This window comes from Dama dama, chromosome 20 (assembly GCF_033118175.1).
Source record: "Dama dama isolate Ldn47 chromosome 20, ASM3311817v1, whole genome shotgun sequence".
Classification (NCBI taxonomy): Eukaryota; Metazoa; Chordata; class Mammalia; order Artiodactyla; family Cervidae; genus Dama; species Dama dama.
This window is the reverse complement of record NC_083700.1, coordinates 16,659,628-16,680,462: the sequence shown is the minus strand read 5'-3', so window position 1 is coordinate 16,680,462 and position 20,835 is coordinate 16,659,628. Positions and strand designations below refer to the sequence as shown.

The following is a 20,835-nucleotide window of genomic DNA, read 5'->3' as shown; positions in this document are numbered from 1 at the left end:
GTTTTTGCAGCCATGGATAGACTGTTTATGTAATAGTGGGATAAACCCAAAGTTCTTGCAGGAGTAGAGACTGAGCTCTTGTAGTCAACTGTCTTAAGGCTTCTGAGCAACTGTATTCTAGATGAACTCAAAGATTAAATGTCTGATTCCTGTCTAGGACAAGAGTTTGTTAGGTCTTTCAGTTGGCAGGAATAGATTTATCTTCCTTAGTAGGGGCAGGCTTTGGCTATTTCTGACAACTTTGCTATTTGCGGATGAACTTAAAAGATTTTGGAGTTCTGGCTCCAACACTAGTTCTAGATGATCTGGCAAGTTTACTTAACCTTCCCGAGGTTCAGTTTTTACTTCTACGAAAACGGGAATAATAACTACAGGGGACTATTATGAGGATTAACTAGCTATAAGATCTTGGGTGAGTTACTTAACCTCTCTGTTGCTCCAGTTTCCTCATCTGTAAAATTTGGTTTTGGTACCTACCAAAAGGGCTGTTATGAAGATGAAATAAATGAATACATGTACATTGCTTACAATGGAAACAGTCTAACATAGTGGCCTAGAAATTGTAGTCTAAACTTACTGCCAACCTTAGAGGTTGTTAATGAGCAGTAGATTCTGTGTGTTATAAGGGTGTGTTATTATGTTGATTGGTTAGGCTTGGCCCAGACCAAAAAGGCTGTAAGTGCTGAGGAAAAGGTTTTATCCAACAGTCAACAGTGGTTGGAGTGCCCATGTGGGGCCTAGGATGCTGCTGCTGTGGTTTCAAGCAGATCTCTTTGGAAACAGGATGAGGAAGATCCTGGGAATATAAATGGAGGATAGGAAAGAGGAAAAAAATAGCAAGCTCACCACTCAGTAGTTAGGAAAAGTTTTTTCCATTTAATACTAGACTTTCAAGGATTGAGATGCAAGCTTTTTATGCAATTACATCCAATGTTAAAATTGGTAATACATAATTTACAAAGATTAACATCAAAACAATCATCTATTTAGATATGCTTTTGTAAAAAGGAAATATATTAGCAGCATTTATATTTTCCGCAATCACACAGCCTACAGACATGCAGACTAACTCTGTATCTATTTGCAGTGATGTAGTGCTTTGCCCCGCATTTCAAACACCAAAACCCACCTGGCAGCTAGGGGGTTCTTTTGTTATTATAAAATAACCGAAAAATAAAAAAAGGCATTAATTTCTACACCAGTAAGAAAAAACAAGTTTTTGCACTTACCTAACATTTGATTGTCTAAAAAACATTTCAGTTTTTAGTCTTTCAACAAAAGAAAGATAAAATGACAGAGCGTAGTGTCTTTTGCTTCTGTTCTCGCATTTTACAAAGTTTTTTTTTTTATTTTTTCTTTTTTTGAGACTTTTTTAAAATTTTAGTGTTTAACACTATTAAAGGAAATATTGAATTTTAATCTCTTTCTTGTCATTTTCCTGCTTTGACTAAAAGGAGACCCCCAAAGTGCCCCTATTCCCACCTCCCTCCCACCCGGCTCCCTGCAATGAAAACCAAAAGAAACCACTCAATCGGGCTTGGACATGCGATTTTCCCAGCTCCACACGTGAGTATCTTATACCCAGGTCTCTTAGTAATGTACAGTGCTTCTCTACAGTAAGAAAATACTCCAAACTATTTTCTTAATTCTCTTTTTTCTTTAATAAAATATTTATTCTGCTTTTTCTCTGTTCAAGGGGATCTTTGGCATCCCCTGTCTCTTTTACTTTTTTTTTTTTCCCTCAAGATTGACACAGAAAGGAGAAAAAGAAAAATTCAATGGAATGGAAGGTGGTCAATGTTTCTACCTAAACAAGTCAGAGCGTCGTCATCCTAAGAGGAAATGTACAATTAGGACAGCATTGGTCCAATATTAGAAAAAGTAATGGGGAAATGTTTAACTATTGTATTGCTTACTAATCACGCAGCAGATATATATATATATATATATACATACATATATATATACAACACACAACTTGGCACATTTAAAAACCATCTTTTCTCTTATAAGAACATCTAAAACATATATGCATATGTATGTCTGAGAAGACAACAAAGCAAAGCTTTTTAAGTTTTATTTTTAAAGAGACAATTTATCTGGTAACTCCTGGTCAAGTGAATGGGAAGGAAGGTGACACCCTGGATATCCCTCCTGAAGATGAAGTCATCAGGAAGGTGAAGGAAGATGGGACTAGGGGCAGGGAGGACACACTGTCTCTTTAAGAGATGGACATTGAAAACTGTACAAGTAAAACAAGAAGTAGTGTTTTCAATTGATAATCTACACTCACAACAAATACTCTGATAGGTGAATACTGCTCAACAGTTTATGTAGTGACTTTTGTTGGGGGGTGGTTAGAGTTCATTTTTACGCAGGTTTTAAAATGAATTTTCTTTGAAATGAGTCTCCATTCGCACAGCACAGCAGACACACAAGAACCACAGCGCATAAACAGCACGTGTGCTGGCGGGGGCCTGGCCTTCTCGTTAGAAAAACATACGGTCGGCAGGTTATGAAGGTGAAAACAAAAATAATTACAATAAGGACTGTGCCCTTCTGACCCCATGGGGGCCTTCCCTATTCCATGATTCCATTTGGGATAGTAGAGGTAGGGAGGGGGCAGCAGTTACAAGTGCTTTGAGTTGTCAACTCACATTTTACTTTGACCTGGTTGGGGAAAAGAGGCGAGAGATACTTTTCCTAGTCAGGGATCTGGAACAAGGCCCAGCTACTGTTTGTGTTTTAGGTCTCTAGGGGTAGCTCTTGGAGCCTATAGAGGACAGACAGGGTAGGGGTGGGGATCCTGGCCCTGTCCCTTTGGAGTCTGAGTTATACCTGGGTATAGGAAGCAGCTTCTTAGCAGTGCCTGCAAGATCAGAGGATGACACAGAGAAACCCAAGCTGAGGGGAGGGGCAAGTGCTATAAAGTACCAAAAGATTCTGGTCATCCCCAATGTGCTCTGCCCTCCACCCTACATTATTAACCCTCAGGGTGAAGCAATGGAGAGGAAAACAAGTTAAGCTGAACTGTCTGGACAGATCCCCTTCCTCTTCCTCTCCACTAGCTCCAAGGTTTACTAAGTACCTAATGTCAACGACATGGCCCCATTCCCCTTGCTGGACGGACCCTTCCCACCCCTGTCTGCACTCAGAGAACAGGAGGCAGGACTGTAGGCTCCACTGGATCCCAGATGCTTGATGTTCTCATTCTTTGAGGTTCACTTCCGAAAGCTGTTTTCTGGGATAAACAAAGTACGCCTTCGAAGTTTTCTGCCTGATCCTTCTTCCAGCAAGTAGGTCACATCGATGGCTGAAAACAGAACCAAGGAGGCTCATCAAACTCTACCGTCCCACTCCTTATTCCAGATTTGAGCTCTCAGGAAATCACAGGAGTTCAATGGATTCTTTGCCAACCCACCAGCAATTTAGGCCTTCCTCCAGGCCAAACTGAAATAAGCTACCCTCCAGTGAGGAGATCCTTTCACCTCCCAGTTTCATTCCCAAGAGGAATTTAAGAACAGGCCCAGGAAAAAACCAGGCCCATGAAAAAACTGTGCCATTTAAAGAATATTTTCCATTCTAGGCAAATAATCAGAAGTTGCTCTTTTTCATTCCCTCTCTGCTAATATCGCATTTATCTTAAACCCTAGGTAGGAGCCTGATTTTCCTTACCATTTTTCCCAGGGATTTTTTCAAGGAGATGGAGCAAGATCTGGTTGAGTCGTTCCCGTTGATTATGCCGTCGCTCCTCAGGGGTACAGGTTACTTGCGGTTCTTGACTACTTTCCTCTGTTTTTTTTTCACTCTCGGTGTTTTCAGCAGTGGTTCCCTCCCGTTCTGGCTCTTCCAGGCTGGGCATCTCATTGGCTGCTTGCTCCTGACTGGCCAGAACCTCTTCAATCAAGGGCAGAGCATCATCCTCCTGGCCCAGGTCTTTCAGGGGTGGCTTTGAGCGCTCAGACTTCCAGGATGATCTGCCAGAAGGATATATGAATTTAGAGAGGAAGGCTAAGCAGGGCACTTGGGGATGGAAAGGGAATGAAGGGTAAAGACCTCTGGATCTTGTAGGCTAGCTGTTAGAGGGTTGGCTCAAGATGTAAGAAACTTGGCTATGGTCTTCATTTTATTATTTTTTAAATGTTTATTTTAATTTATTTATTTGGCTGCACTGGGTCTTAGTTGTGGCACACAGGATCTTCACTGCGGCATGTGGGATCTAGTTCCCTGACCAGGGATTGAATCTGGGCTACATGTATTGTGAGGTCAGAGTCTTAGCCACTGGGCCAGTAGAGAAGTCCCTATGGTCTTCATTTTACTATTTTTTGAAAAAATCACCAACCTTCTCTGAAATTTAATTTCTATTTATAAATTCTTTCAGGAATCCATAATATAGACCAGAGCTGGTAAAATGCTGAGCTAGTTCTGACTGCTTCATGAGTACACAGAAGTATGGCACAAACTTGTGATACCAATAGTTCAACTACAATAAGCATTTAAATAGTTTTTACTTTTCTTAAATTTCTCTCATCTATTATGTTTTTTTTAAGAAATATATTTGAAAAAAAAAAGAAATATATTTGATTTCCTAAAAAAAAAAAAAGCTATTGATACAGGCAAAGTGACTGTCACACTGCCACTCAGTAGGAAAGGAAACTGAGCGAAGCCCCCGGTGCTCTCTGACAACGCCCCTCTTGGGACTTCTCTGGTGCTCCAGCGGCTAAGCCTCTGCACTCGCAACTGCAGGGGGCATGGGTTCAGCCCCTGACTGGGGAACTACGATCCCACATGCTACAGGGTGTGGTCCTCCCTCCACCAGAATACCCCTCTTGTGTACAAAACAAGCACAAATAAAAACTATGAGTCCAAACTGCTCAGCTAAAACCATGCACTTCTAGCTACTTCTGTTCCTTGAAGACCTAAGAGTTGATACACCTTGAGGTAATAGGGAAAGCTTTCAGAAACTTAAAAGATTTTTCCAAATATGTCAAGAGTTCTGTTCCAAATCATTTTCTTTCTCTGATCTTACAAATTTCCCTCCCTGCCCCAAATAAGGCTCCATAATGAGTCCACAACCACCGAAGTGCAGTTCTTCCATATTATTCTTGGCACTATATTGGGCTACTCTGTCAGAGCCGTCTCAATCCTAGGGCTGGGGCTGAATGGGTAAGTGGCTCTTCTCTAGCTCCATTCAAGCTACTGGTTCATCACATCCCCCCAGTGGGACTCACCGCCCTCCGTTCCTCTTGTAGTTGTCTGGGACATAATGAGGCTGCAGAGAAGACATTGAAGTGGTCAGTTGGTAAGTGTATTGCAAATGCTGGCAAAGCTGAATCAGATGATCTGGGGCTAACTCAGGATAAAGGAGGTGGGGAGGCAAGGAAGTAAAGGAAAAAAAAAGGCATTGCTGGGCTAAATCCTTTACAAGTTGGAGGACTGTGTTTTAAGGTCAGAAGTTCAGTCCTTCTAGTAATATGTAGGACACAATGGTTTTTTTTTTGTTTTTTTTTTAGACTTTTATAAGCCTAGAATGACAGTAGAAGGGAAAGGGTCACAATTCCTTTTGTCCCATCCCAACTTCTGAGAAGTTAAGGTTGGAGTTTCAAAGCTGACAGTGAGCTGCTGATTGAGCAAGCAAGACCAAAGAATGACAGGCAGGGCCCGGTGGTGGGCGGGAGAGAATATAAAAGAAATATGATCCACAGAAATCCAAAAATAATACTAGGAAAAATAGGGACATAAAGGTTTGTGTTCTGGTTAGACTATTTCTAAGCATTCTAGGATGACAACTCTGAATTCCGACAGGCCCACTGAAAAAAAGACTCATGGATGAGGAGTTTAGTCCAGGGTTTCATTGTAGCAAATAGATGGATAACCAGAACTTTATGAACTTTATGAAATGATAACAAATGGCACAAAATAACTGGAGGAATATGTTCACAACAATTTGAAAAAAACAGAACAAAACAAAACAAACACATAGGAAAAGGGCTGAAAATGAAAACAGCAGTTACTTTCTGTGTAGTAGGATAATAAACAATTTTTACTTCTTAATGGTTCTGTACTTCTAAAATTTTATATAGTGATAATAATGTCTTATATTTTAAATCCAAGGATAAAAAGCACTAACTTATTTTCACCAAAGGTTTCTCAATGTTATTTTCTTTTTGTTTCTCAAAATTATGGGTGTGAGAAACCAAAAAACTACAAAATGGGGCTCAAGGGCAAAGATGGTAAAGAGGTATAAGAGAGAAAAAAAGAGGAAAACCTATCTAAAATATAATAACAATTCCCTGAGGCATAGCCCTTGCCAGGAAATGGGAATAAATGTATTTTTCCTGTTCAAACATCCACAGAGAGGGAGTTTTCCAGTTTGGGATAGAAACGGGGTGAAGAAGCAGAGAGCCACTTGAAAATTCTCACTCTGTGAATTCCATGCATGAACTAGACTGTCCTGACACATATAGTGAAGAGAGAAGGAGACTTACTGAGAAATCTCTTTTTGGAGTGAGCTTCTTGGGGAAGTGATCAAAGGCATATGGTTTGGTGCAGACAGGATAGCGGTTCCGGTGGATCTTGTAAAACAGGTGTGCTGACTTGTCAAGCCGATAATCACAGATGTACACATCTTGCTCCTTCACTCCTTTGGGTCTCCCTATGAGGCCAAACACTGTTAAAGAACACTCCCCCTATTTTCCCTTCCCTCACCCTGAGCTGCCCATCACATACCAGTGGGAGAGAAGGGAGACTTCCTAACAGGGAAACATGGTAGCTGTTTTGAGAGGGGGAACAAGCAAGCATTTGGTGATTGCAGAAGAAAGGAGACACTGGTGTCAAAGAAAGGGGAAAGGGAATCAAAGAGTCAAAGGGCATTCGACAGGATGGAAAGAAACCAGAAACATACACTGAGTGCTGCAGGAATTTTTGAGAGAACATTTCAGGGGAAAAACAGCACATTATGGGGAAGTTATAAGAAAAGAAAGACACTTCAAATGAGGGAAGCACATTGGTAATGAACATTTTATATAAAGTAGGGGATGGAGGAGTCATCAGTAGCATGGAGCTTCAAGCACTTAGTTTTTGCAAGGAATTCTTCTGGACTATTTTGCTGTGATGCTAAGAGAAAGACCTAGGAAACTAAACTCTGCTTCTAATGATAACTAACATATAGTGAGTTTTACTGTGGCTTAGTGATTTTGTAGATTATTTCATTTAATCTTTACAAAACTCTCTAAAATAGATACTAATCCCTGTTTTCAGGAGGTTAAATAACTTGCCCAAGGGCACACAGGTAAAAACTGTTGAAACTGGAATCTGAAATTAGATTGATTCTACTGTTAGCCACAAACCTTATGAAACTGTTGTGCTTTTTTTGTTTGTTTAATGTAGCGAGTTGATGACGGCCGTAAGGATTTTGGAATTGGGGGGAAAGAGTATTAGGGTGGGTGCAAAAGTAACTGTAGTTTTTGCATTGTTGAACTTTGCTGTTTGATACTGAAATACATTCTGAAATGTGGTTATGTTATATATCATTTTAATTCACATTTCTTGCTTTATGTTTTTTTTTTGCTAATGACATTACTTGCTGTTTATTTTACACTAGTGAAGTGATGTTAGACAAAAAAGGAAATTTAAGCAATTTTCTTATTCAAATTCAAAATTGGTCATAAAACAGCAGAGACAACTTGCAACATCAATAACACATTTGGCCCAGGAATTGCTAACAAATGTACAGTGCAGTGGTGGTTCAGAAGTTTTGTAAAGGAGATGAGAGCTTTATTATTATTATTACTTTTTTTTTAGATGAGAGCTTTAAAAATGAGGAGCGCGGTGAGCCAGTGGAAGTTGACAACAACCAAGTCAGAGGAATCATCGAAGCTGATCCTCTTACAACTACATGAGAAGCTGTCAAAGAACGCAATGTCGACCATTCTATGGTTGCCGGGCATTTGCAGCAAACTGGAAAGGTGAACAGCTGGATAAGCAGGTGCCTCACAAGCTCACTGCCCATCAAAACAACTGTTGTTCTGGAGTGCTGTCTTCTCTTATTCTGTGCAACAACAAAACACTTCTCTATCAGATTATGATGTTGTGATGAAAAGTGGACTTTATATGACAACTGGGGACAACCAGCTAAGTGACTGGATCAAGAAAAAGCTCCAAAGCACTTCCCAAAGCCAAACTTGCACCAAAATAAGGTCACAGTCACTTGTCTGGTGGTCTGATGCTGGTCCGATCCACTATAGCCTTCTGAATCCTGGTGAAACCATTATATCTGAGAAGTATGCTCAGCAAAGTGATAAGATGCACTGAAAACTGCAATGCCTGAAGCTAGCATTGGTCAACAGAAAGGGCCCGATTCTCCACAATGTCGGACTGCACATTGCACAGCCAATGCTTCAAAAGTTGAACAAACTGGGCTATGAAGTTTTGCCTCATCTACCATATTCACCTGACCTCGTGCCAACCAACTACTCTTCTTTAAGCATCTCAACAATTTTTTGCAGGGAAAATGCTTCCACAACCAGCAAGAGGCAGAAAATGCTTTCCGAGAGTTTGTTGAATCCTGAAGCATAGATTTTTATGCTATAGGAATAAACAAACTTACTTCTTGTTGGCAAAAATGTGTTGACTGTTATAGTTCCTATTTTGTGAACCTAGTTATAATGATTTAAAAGTCAAAGTCCAAAACCACAATTATGTTTGCACGACCCTAATAACTTATCTTCCCACAAGTATTAATAGAGTGCTAAATACACATTATGAAAAAGATGAATTAAAAGGAAAATTAACATTTATTGAGTACCAAGCACTAGGTAAAAGGAAGAAAAAACTTTATATAGCTCTCTGAAGCTTCAAAGCCACCCTTGGACAATCTTTTATCAGAGAGAGACTATATGGATGGATCAATGAATGGCAGCCAGGAGCTCATTTTTTAGGTAGTGCAAATCACTTACCTTTACAGTATGTATAAAGATCCAGTACACAGCAGGTCCCCACTACAGCCTCCAAGGGAATGATCTCATAAAGTGGCACTCGAAATAGTTCATTGTGATAAAACCGACGGGATGGAGAGTGGTGGGTTTCATGGGGACGAAAATAATGGTGACCAAAGGCAAACCGTTCCTCTCTTTTTAAAAAAAAAAAAAAGAGAAGGGAGAAGTTAAATTATCAAGATTGTAGTGAATATCCAGCACTGCTCTAGTAGGGTACAGCTTGAAGAAAAGAGATAGGACCTCAACACATACTTTTCATTTTTCCAAAGCTTCTCAATGCGGAATATGTCAAGTTTATCTCGATTAATGTGAGATAACAGTCGATAGGACTGACGGACAGGGTGGCCATCAGGGGTGCGCCGACTATCCCTCATCAGATATACACAGTCACCTAGGAAGGCACAGGAGAAGATTAAAGACACAGAAGGCACAGAACACAGCAGAAGGTTAAAATGATTCCTGTATGAATTATGTTAGGTATTCACTAGTGTGAACCAAGGTCTAAATACAAAGAACTTAAAATCTAAAACAAGAAATACATAACTACAACCAGCAGTATAATAGTGATGGTAATCAATTTGAGACCATGAGAATGACATGAGGGAGGTGGTCTACCTCTTGGAATGCTGTGTGTCTTTCCCAGTCCTGAAACTAGCTTTGTAACACTCTGGTCTCTCCAATTTATTTTTAGCATAATGTTTTTCAGTTTTTAAAACACTACCTTAAATATTATTTGGTGGAGATAGATGTATGTAAGCCTAAGTAACTTGAGGATATAAAAAAACCTATATTCTATTGCTGTTAAAGGTCATATGGAGACAAGGACTATTATGCAGACAGCAGATACTCCCTACTGTTCAGAAAGGTCAGCTTTGGCAAGTAGAGTCAGCTTCTGTGTATGCACCTTGACGAAGCAGCAGGTCATCTCGGAGCAAACAGATGAAGTAGACACAACCAGGTTGCGTGTAGTGGGGCCGAGGGATCATGGGTACCTCCTGGTAAGAGCAGAAAGCCAAGAGATAAGGGCTGTGACTACTATTTCCAGCCTCTCTATTTAAGAGAAAAAGAACTAAAACCTAGAATCTCCAACCAATTAAGACTTACTGCTTAGTCATTTCAATACAGCACAGATATTAAAAAAGGTGACTGCAATCAAGAGTTTTTAAACTTGAAAATGTGAACACAGAGGACAAACTTGACAGACTAAATATCCCCAACTATACCCTATGGAGCACTAATTCTGTAGTTGCTCTGTGCCATCTAAAGTGCATCTGAAAATGTGTGAAGGGGGACTTTGTCACAGTGACTGGAGGAAGCTATACTAGGACTTAGTGCCCAAGGGCCAAGAAAGCCTAACATTCTGCAATGTAAACCTCACAACATTGAAGAGCGGTCCACTCAAAATGACAACAGCACCACTATTAAGAAATATTGCCTAAATATCTCCTTTTATAGAAGAGCACACATATAAACATGGCAGAGCCAAGAAAAAAACCCATTTAATAACTGGGCAAGTTACCCAACCTACCTACTCTCTTAAAAAATGGGCTTAACGACTTCCCTGGTGGTCCAGTGGTTAAGAATCCTCCTGCCAACACAGGGGACACGGGTTTGCTCCCTGCTCCAGGAAGATTCCACATGCTGTGGAACAACTAAGCCTGAGCTCTACAACTGTTCAGCCTGCACTCTAGAGCCAAAAAGCTGCAACTACTGAAGCCCGCATGCCCTAGAGCCAGACAAGAGAAGCCAACAAGAGAAGCTACTGCAATGAGAAGTCTGCACACCAGCGAAAGAGGAGCCCCTGCTTGCTGCAACTAGAGAAAGCCCGTATGTAGCTACAATGACCCAGCATGGCCAAAACAAAACAAAACATGGGGCTGAGACTAACTTTTTCCAGACTCTGAGTCCAGAGCTCTTTTCCTTAAATGCTGCTTAAAATAAGTGATATTTAGAGTACACAAGTTCTAAACTTTGTAAGCTACTTCTTTTATGGATAGTAGACAGTGTTTATAAAAACCACGGTTTTTATACAGTATCATTTCTTCCATAGATTTCTAAGTATTCTTCCTTTTGTCCCACTCCTGAGAAAAGGAAGGGCAGAATTATTACCTTCAATGTAAAGTGTAAGAAACTGTAAGAAAGGCTAGGGAGGCTGAATAACTTATCAAAGGAAATTCAGTGCATTAGGAGCAGGGCAGATAAAATACCATGTGCCACTTCTCCCACTTTTAGATTAGAGTATTATCAGGAGGCAACTTACTCTGTCCACAGGCCTCGGGTCACACTGCTCACAAAGGTAGTGCTCCACATCTGAGTTCACTCCCATACAGTCACAGTGCTGCCATACCTGCAGAAAAAAAAAGAAGTGTGTGTGTATGTAGGGAGTTAAGACTCACTGAGAGAAGTCTTGGGGACTAAGAATAAAAAAAATCTGCGGGAGTTCCCTGGCAGTTCAGTGGTTAGGAGTCGGCACTTTCACTGCCATGGCCTGGGTTCAATCCCTGGTTGGGGAACTAAGATCTTGCAAGCTGCAGCAAAACAAAAAATAAAGAAAAGCAACAGGACAGGGTAAAGTAAAACAGGAACTAAGGGTTAAGGAGTTAAGTAAGAAATTAGAGCTAAATGGTAAAGTAGGAGGAAAGAAGAATGAGGACTTATCTGAACATAGGTATACAAACTATTTATAATACATGAATCTGGGCAAACAAAATAAGGAGATGGATAGAGAACAGAAGGATGAATGAATACAGTACCAAGCTATTACTTACAAAGTAATATGCATCAACAATACAGCCACTGTGGAAGGCTTTACAGTTACCAAATGTTTTTACTGATTCTTATCTGATTATATTCTCCTAACAATCCTATGCGTTACTCATAGTTCCATTTTACATAAGGTAATGAGTTCAGATGTATCAAATGGGGATACTAGGGCTCAAATCCAGGCCTTGACTCCTTCATCAGGAGCTCTATATACTGAATTCCATTTACATTAATGCTATATTGACTGTAGTACCCCTAGTGTTTTTCAGGTAAAGCACTACCTTAAATATTATCATTCTTATTGATCCAGACTACATCAGAAGTATGCAGTGGAAAGTAGGCACATAGAACAGGAGGTAGGAAAAAGAAGGGGAAGAAAAAATGAAAGAGAAAGAGAAAAAAGGAGAAGGACAATATGGTGAAGAGTAAGGGGTAACAGAAACTGAGGCAGAGTTAAAGTTCATAAATAGCCTGCCAAGCAAAGGCAAAAGAGGCAGGGGCTGACGCTCTGAACACAGTCACCACACTCATGAGGACAAGGCCTCTGCTTCACCTCTCGACCCTCACCATGCACTTGTCACACTGGATCATGAGGCCTTCATCCTTGTAGAGGCCACAGATACAGCGGATAACATCGTCGTCCTTCTCATGCCCATTCTCCTTCTCAGAGACTGAGGTCTCACTGCTGTCTGCCTCACTTGCTGTCTCTCCCACAATCTCATCAATTTGGGCTGATGCCTCATGCCGGGCATTGTAATAGGCTTTTCGTAGGCGGCAAACATCTCTTCCAACTGGGGATTTACGCCCGTAGTACTTCTGAAGAAAGCAGGAGAAAGAAATCATGTTTGGCTTAAAAAGATAACTGAAGAGGTGGCAGGATTTTCTTTATCTTCCCATTTGGTTAATACATTTTTAATACCATCAAATATAGGTGCCAGAAAATTGAAAACAACTTAAATTCAACTAAAATTAATTAAAATTAGAATCTGCATGGTAATTTTCCCATTTGCTCACTGCTCTGTCATTCAACTCCTGTCACAGACCTTACTGTCCACAAGGATAATTATGGAACATGATTAAGTACCATGGAACATGATTAAGTACCACAAGAATAATGTGGAAAATCTCTCCATTTACCTTTGTCTTATAGATACTAAGGACACAAAGCTACAAGTCTAAATATATTTGGAAGCTGGGTTCAGGAGAAAGCATGTCACAATTCAAGACTGCTCCAATTCTTCTCCCATCTGTCTTTCTCTCATTTCTTCAGTCTCAATTCCTCTGTCATCTAGTAGTCTCTTTTGACCTTCAAACACCTCTCCAAGGTATTTCAAAATCACTGAATAATATCCTCTACGTATCATACAATATTCTACATCTTCTTCTTTATATCAATTCAAGCCCACCTCTCCTCAAATGAGCTTCACCTATTCTACAATATATTAGTGTACTATATGCCGATTCATCCTTAAGATATATATTTATTTGCCTATATATGTTTCTGTGTATTTCACATATACTTATTGAGTAGAGCCTACAGATACGACTTAAATGTAGCAAAATGTCTACTACGTAAATGTAAAGGTTCAATACGAAACTAAGTTTTTACAAAAATTGTTTTGGGACTATGATTTAACCTTTCATTCTAGTCATATTATCTCCATTTACTATAGCTCCAATATTTAGAAAACTATAACCCTATGGCAACCTACTCCAGGATTCTTGCCTAGAGAATCCCATGAACAGAGGAGCCTAGTGGGCTACAGTCCATGGGGTTGCAAAGAGTCAGACAAGACTGAAGTGACTTAGCAGGCACACAGCAAGGCACTTCAAGTAAGCAGAATTTACCCTAAGGGTACTTGATAAAAATTGTTGCCTTTCTTAATCAGAAATATGAAGGATGCTAGGAGAAGAGGGTAAAAATCTTAAACTTGTAGAGTAGATCTCTTCAGAACAAACTTCTTAAATCTGTGTTTGAAGTCAGTGAAAAATACCTCCGCATTCCGAAAGACCTTGAGCATGTCAGCATCAAAAGCCTCCACTGTCTTATAATAACCAATGAGGATCTGCTTCTCTATGGTGGAAAGATCTAGAGGATCAGAGATCTTCTCATAATAATCAGCATTCCTGGAACATAAAGCCAGGGTGTCAGTCTGGTACACTTAGGACTTTTCTAAAAACTCAGACAGTTCCCACATATGTGAACTTACTTTTTCTTCGGGGGTAGGTTCAAAAGTGGTGCTGCCAGTGATTGTCGGGAAGAATCTGCAAAAAAATGCAAGGTTTAGTAGATGGACTGACTCTACAGGGAGGCAGGTATTAACTCCTAACTGAAAAAGTAGAATCCCCAAAATTTAAAGTTAGGAAAAAAAAAAAAAAAATCTAAGTTTTTTTTTGGAGATCAGTGAAAAATGAAAAGACTTTTCAGCAATGTGGGTAGTTAAAGGCAGAGATCAGAAGCTGCATTCAGGATTACCTGGAATATGAAAGATACAGTGTGTGTGTTTAAGTGTGTTTACGTGTGTATATATATATATATATATATATATATATATATACTTGAAATGTAAAATAGCATTAGCTGGGTACTGAAAACTTTCTAAGAAAAATGAGATATGGGAACTTAACGCAGCAGCTAGGATGCTTAAGGCAAATTCCTACTCAACTACATTCAAAAAATGTTTTTCAGTTCTTACTATTTGCCCACAGTTAATATTGGTTTGGATTCAACTAGATTCCAGATAATGAATAATTCAGTACTGTAAATATATTCTGGAATCCATCTTCTTGCAACAGTTGGTCTGTATTACAAAAATAAAATTCATATTGTGGGGCTGCTTCTCACTTGCTCTCTTACGTTCTAATAACTCACTACACAGAGAGAAAAAGCCTATTGTTTCATGCCTAGAATATAATGACATACAGATACATCTACTGCAATTTCATATTAGATCAGATAGGGCTGGTTGAGAATACAGAGTGTGATCTTTAGGGAGTGTAAAGGGACCAGGTGTCACAAAACTTTACATATTAGGATAGGTTGGTCTGCCCTTTCCTCTATGCTGAGGTTAATAAATGGCAAAAAAACCACTAAAATATGAAGATAAATAGTAGACAGAGAAAGAAAAGAGAAAGAAACCCAAATTCTTCAGAATTTAGGGAAGGAAGGAAGCAAAAGTTGATGGCTGATTTTAACAACCATAACAAAAGACTCAGAGATACAGAGAAGAAATTAGTGATTACCAGTAAGGAGAGGGAATGGGGGAGGGGTAATATAGGGGCAGCAGATTAAGACATACAAAATATTATGTATAAAGTGAGCAACAAGGATATATTGTACTACAGAAGAATATAGCCAATATTCTATAACTATAAATGGAGTATAACCTCTAAAAATTATGAATCTCTGTACTGTACTTCTGTAACTTACATAATATTGTACATCAATTATACTTCAATTATTAAAAAAAACAGGAAAAAGTTGAAGGCAAAAGCAGAATAAAATTTCTCATTTTAAATATCTACAAATTTCGTGGTTAGAAAAAGTCATGTGCATTACCAAACTACGGACCTAAACTGAAAACTCTCCCCTTCTCCACCCTCTCTCCTAACACAAATCCAAGAGATGTATTTTTTTTTTTTCCCAAGAGATGTATTTTAGAAAAGGAAAAGAGTGGGGTAAATGTTTGCATGAAAATGCTTCAAAAGTAATTTACTTGTAACTTTATATCCTTTCCTTAATGTAGAAAGGGCCTGTGAACCCTCCAAAATATATGAAAAATTAGGTATATAATATTTTTCTGGGATAGGAGTCCACAACTTTATTCTCAAAGATATCTGTCAATCAGACGATTGACAGATAAGAACCACTGATGTCATACATTTTTAATACCTTTTTCTTAAATTGCTAATTCATCACCTCATTCAGGAAAATTATATTCAAGAGAAAGACCTACTTCTATCCTACAGCTAAAATATGTGATTTTTAAACATAGTGCTTAACTATGATAACATTCCAATAAATACAAAAAATTAACCTATTAACAGCCAAGGATTCAGAGACAACAAACCCTGAAGACTGGGATCAGCCCTCTAGTTCCGCACTCTGACAAGGGGAGCACTAACAAGCCCTGAAGGCTGGGATCAGCCCTCTAGGTCCGCACTCTGACAAGGGGAGCACTAACAAGCCCTGAAGGCTGGGATCAGCCCTCTAGGTCCGCACTCTGACAAGGGGAGCACTAACAAGCCCTGAAGGCTGGGATCAGCCCTCTAGGTCCGCACTCTGACAAGGGGAGCACTAACAAGCCCTGAAGGCTGGGATCAGCCCTCTAGGTCCGCACTCTGACAAGGGGAGCACTAACAAGCCCTGAAGGCTGGGATCAGCCCTCTAGGTCCGCACTCTGACAAGGGGAGCACTAACAAGCCCTGAAGGCTGGGATCAGCCCTCTAGGTCCGCACTCTGACAAGGGGAGCACTAACAAGCCCTGAAGGCTGGGATCAGCCCTCTAGGTCCGCACTCTGACAAGGGGAGCACCAAGTAAACCTGGTTCACAGTCCTGAACTGTCATGCGCTCCTGGTCTTGGATATCTCAGGTGAAGAAAGTGATATAATTTTTTTAAAAAGCTCATAAGAAAGAATTTGGGGTACCTTTATAAGAGATTATGCCATCACAGATCTCTTTGAAGATCTGGGCTAGGCGAGCTGCCCGAGCTACTTCAATGTTTTCCTCTGCTGCCGCCAACCGTCTTGTTCGAACAGATCGAGCAGTCTGCAGGGCAGAGAACTGGGTCATGAAGACATCTGCAAGGATACAGTAAAAATTAGTTTCAGGAAAAGAGGAGCTCTATGTGGCTTTCTCTTCTGTAATGGATTCCTGCTATTTTCTCTATTTTCCTTGAAGTGACTAAGCAGATTACTGGTTATGGAGTTTGTTCTTTCCTCCTTAAAGAAAAATAAGAAAACACCAGGTTTACTAGAGAGACAAATCCTACAATTTAGAGGGATCTTACTAATGGCCAGATGCAACAGAGTATAGTAGTTCCAAGTCTGGGTTTCAGATATGTGTGTCTGCTTTTGAATTCTGGTCTCACTACTTACTGTCTGGTTTGGGGAAAGATACTTAAACTCTGTGTCTTAGCTTCTCAACTATAAAATGAGAATAGTGGTAGTTCAGGTACTTCAGAGATACTGCAGATTTGGTTACAGAACACTACAGTAATGTGAATACTGCAAAAAAAGAGTCACACAGAGATTTTTGTTTCCTAATGCATGTGAAAAAAGTCTTTATACTGTAGTCTATTAAGTGTGCAATAGCATTATGTCTAAAAAACCAACATATATACCTTAATTAAAAAATACTTTATTGCCAAAAAATGCTAAACATTACCTGAGTCTTCAGCAAGTTATAATCTTTTTGCTGGTGGAGGTTGTTGACTTGACATTGATAGCTGCTGACTGATCAGGGTGGTGGCTACTGAAGGATGGGGTGGCTGAGGCAATTTCTGAAGACAAGACAGCAATGCAGTTTGCCACATCTTTGGCTCTTTCTTTTATAAATGATTTCTCTGCAGCATGCAATACTCTTTTTTCTTCATGCAATGCTCTTTGATAACATTTTATCCATAGAACTTACTTCAAAATTGGAGTCAACCTTTTCAAACCCTGTTGCTGCCCCTGCCTTAGTAACTAAGCTTATGTAATATTCTAAATCCTTTGTGCCATTTCAGCAAAATCTTCACAGCATCTTCACCAGGAGTAGACTCCATCTCAAGAAGTCACTTTCTTTTGCTCATCCCTAAGAAGGAACTCCTCATCCATGAAAATTTTACCACAATACTGCAGCAGTTCAGTCACACCTTCAGGTCCCCCTTCTAATTCTAGTTCTCTTGCTGTTTCTACCACATCTGCAGTTTACTTCCTACACTGAAGTCTTGATCCCCTCAAAATCATCCATGAGGTTTGGACATGACTTCCAAACTCCTATTAATGTTGATATTTTGACCTCTTCCTGTGAACCACGAATATTCTTAATGGGCTCTAGAATCTTTTCCAGGTTTTCAATTTTCTTTGCCCAGATCCATCAGAGGTTCAGTATCTGTGCAGCTGTAGCCTTATGAAATGTATTTCTTAGATGATAAAACTTGAATATGGAAATTACTGCTCAATCCACAGGTTGCAGAGTGGATGCTGCACTTGCAGGCATGAAAACAGTATTAATCTCATTGCACTCCTCCATCAGAGCTCTCGGGTGATCAGGTACATTGTCAATGAGCAGTGGTATTTTGAAAGGAAATAATTTTTCTTGAGTAGTAGGTCTCAATTGAGGGCTTAAAATATTCAGTAAACCACTTTGTAACAGATGTGCTATTGTTTAGATTCTGTTGTGGCTCAGTTGGTAAAGAATCCACCTGCAATGTGGGAGACCTGGGTTTGATCCCTGGGTTGGGAAGATCCCCTGGAGAAGGGAAAGGCCACCAACTCCAGTATTCTGGCCTGGAGAATTCCATGGACTGTAGTCCGTGGGGTCGCAAAGAGTCGGACACTACCAAGCGACTTTCACTTCATTTCTTTAAAACAGCAGAGGCAAAGTAGATGGCATCTTTCAGTATTAGGCTATTTCATCTACACAGAAAATCTGTTGTTTAGTGTAGCCACCTTTGTTAATGATCTTAGCCATATCTTCTGGATAACTTTCTGTAGCTTCTACATCAGAACTGGCTGCTTCACCTTGTACTTTGATGTTATAGAGTTTTCCTTAAACCTCATGAACTAACCTCTACCAGCTTCAGTCTTTTCTTCTGCAGCTTCGCCACATCTCTAGGCCTTCATAGAACTGACGACAGTTCTGGATTAGGCTTTGGCTTAAGAGGATGTAGTGGCTGGTTTGACTTTCTATCCAGACCACTCAAACTTTCTCCGTATCAACAATAGAGCATAAAATTTTGTAAAGCAATTATCCTTCAATAAAAAAAAAGAAAAAACCAAAAAACCAACAACAGAAAAACCCAAAATAGGGCAGTTCAACTTTCTTATCATTTGTGTGTTCACTGGAGTGGCACTTTCAATTTCCTTCAACAACTTTTCCTTTGTATTGACAACTTGGCTAACTGGTGCAAGAGACCTAGCTTTTAGCATGTCTTGGCTTAGGCATGCCTTCTTCACTAAGCTTAATCATTTCCAGCTTTTTAAAAAATTTCTAGCTTTTGATTTAAAGTGAGAGACGTGCAACTCTTCTTTCACTTGAACACTTAGGGCCCACTGCAGGGTTATTAGTTGGCCTAATTTCAATACTATTGTATCTTAGATGTTAGGGAAGCCCGAAGATAGGGAGAGAGCCAGGAGATGGGGTGTGGTTGGGTGGAGGGTAGCAGAGAAAGGCTAGCCAGCCAGAGCAGTCAGAACACACACAACATTTATTAAGTTCATGGTTTGAGGTGCCACTAAGCCATTACAATAGTAACATCAATGATCACTAATCACAAATCACTGTAACAAATAATGAAAAAGTTTGAAATACTGTGAGGATACAAAGGGACAGAATGCTCTTGGAAAAATGGCACTGTAGACTGCTCCAAACAGGGTTGCCACAAAACTTTTAATTTGTAGAAAACTGTATCTGCAAAGTACAGTAAAGTAAGCACAATGTCTGTACTTCCCTTGAGAGGTAATCTGTGTAGATTAAATGGAATAACCCTTTAATATGTTTTAGCTCAGTGCCTGACCTATAATAAATACTCAGGAAATAACTGCTGTTATTTTCAGAAGACTTGAACTAATTGGAAAGTAAGTTCACAGAATTTGTGCTAATCAAATCACTGAGAAGATATAAGATTTTGGGCAAATTCCTAAATCGATCTAGTCCCCACTCAACATGTTGCCTCATATACCATGCAGACAGCTTCTACTTTTTTTCCCTGGTATCTTGTGCTGCTTGCAGGATCTTAGTTCTCTGAACTTGGATTAAACCTGGGCCCTGGCCGTGAAAACACCAAGTCCTAACCACTGGACCACCAGGAATTCCTTGCTTCTTTTTGAGGGAAAGAAAGAGTAAATGAACAGTATGAGGGGAATTCCCTTGTGGTCCAGTGGTTGGGACTCTGTGCTTTCACTGAGGAAGGCATGAGGTTTGATCCCTGTTCGGATGGGGAACTAAGATCCCTCAAGCCGAAGGGTGGTGTGGGAAAAAAAAAAAAAAGAGCATGAGCTTTTAATACTTAATTTTCAGTTAGAAAGGATGCTTGGATGTGTAAAATTTTCTGCTTAAGGTCTGTTCTGCATAACAGATCTGAACTCTGGAGTACTGGTACATTATTCACTCATGAAAGTCAGAAAAAGAAAATCTGAACATCTCTGTATAACGCTGATCTGAATGTATTGAAAAGTACAAAGTACTGAAATTAACACTGATGTCATTTTCTCCTGCATTTGGCATCACCGTTTATCCTGTCTGCAAGTTATTTTCTAGGTAGGAAAGGATCCTAAACACAAAGGATCCATTATATCTAGTAATTATAAGACTGTAGGTGATGTCTGGAAGGCTGGTGGAAGGGGTTTCTTCCTATTCCTTAGAGTAGAGACAAAGAAGTTAAGTGTTGGGATGGACAGGTTATGGTTGACTGATACCTGAAAACTAATAAGAATGTCTCCTGGTCCTTACCAGACTTGATGTTCCCATCATCTCGGCAGATGCCATTCCAACGGGTATATAATGATGCTGAATGAATATTATCACTGGTGTGCTTTACTTCCTCCTGTTTCTGCCGAATCTTCTCCCAGTTTCGGACCAGGAACACATGATGCTTTAATACAAAGTTTCTATAAGGAAGGAAGAAAGGAGCTCCTTTATTCATCCATCCAATGAATATTAACTAGTAGTTTACTCTATGTAAGCTGCTGGTATGATGATATAAATGCTTATCAGTGAAATCAGCTATTTTAAGGAGAACTACATATGGAGAAACATTATTCAGTTTTGCATCTTGATTTTTTTCACATAACACAAAACATTTCTCTATAATATTTACAAATATCTGACAAACACCACCTAAAAGCTGCAACAATTTTGGCAACTGAAGC

The 20,835-nt window shown here is 39.7% G+C and overlaps 1 protein-coding gene across 7 annotated transcripts in view; it reads right to left on the bottom strand.

Annotated features, from left to right (window-relative positions):
* Positions 1-852: 852 nt before the first annotated feature.
* The window catches only part of ASH1L (ASH1 like histone lysine methyltransferase), a 203,310-nt gene continuing 183,327 nt past the window's right edge, over positions 853-20,835 (bottom strand). For all 7 annotated transcript variants that reach the window (XM_061120600.1, XM_061120603.1, XM_061120604.1 and 4 more), the window contains 13 exons: positions 20,417-20,574; positions 16,408-16,560; positions 13,970-14,024; positions 13,754-13,886; positions 12,327-12,575; positions 11,257-11,343; positions 9,901-9,991; positions 9,249-9,387; positions 8,958-9,130; positions 6,489-6,655; positions 5,232-5,272; positions 3,676-3,977; positions 853-3,313 (listed from right to left, as the gene is read on the bottom strand). In XM_061120600.1, the coding sequence (XP_060976583.1) occupies positions 3,222-3,313; positions 3,676-3,977; positions 5,232-5,272; positions 6,489-6,655; positions 8,958-9,130; positions 9,249-9,387; positions 9,901-9,991; positions 11,257-11,343; positions 12,327-12,575; positions 13,754-13,886; positions 13,970-14,024; positions 16,408-16,560; positions 20,417-20,574 (1,840 nt within the window). In that variant the 3' untranslated portion in view covers positions 853-3,221. The remainder of the gene's footprint in view (positions 3,314-3,675; positions 3,978-5,231; positions 5,273-6,488; positions 6,656-8,957; positions 9,131-9,248; positions 9,388-9,900; positions 9,992-11,256; positions 11,344-12,326; positions 12,576-13,753; positions 13,887-13,969; positions 14,025-16,407; positions 16,561-20,416; positions 20,575-20,835) is intronic.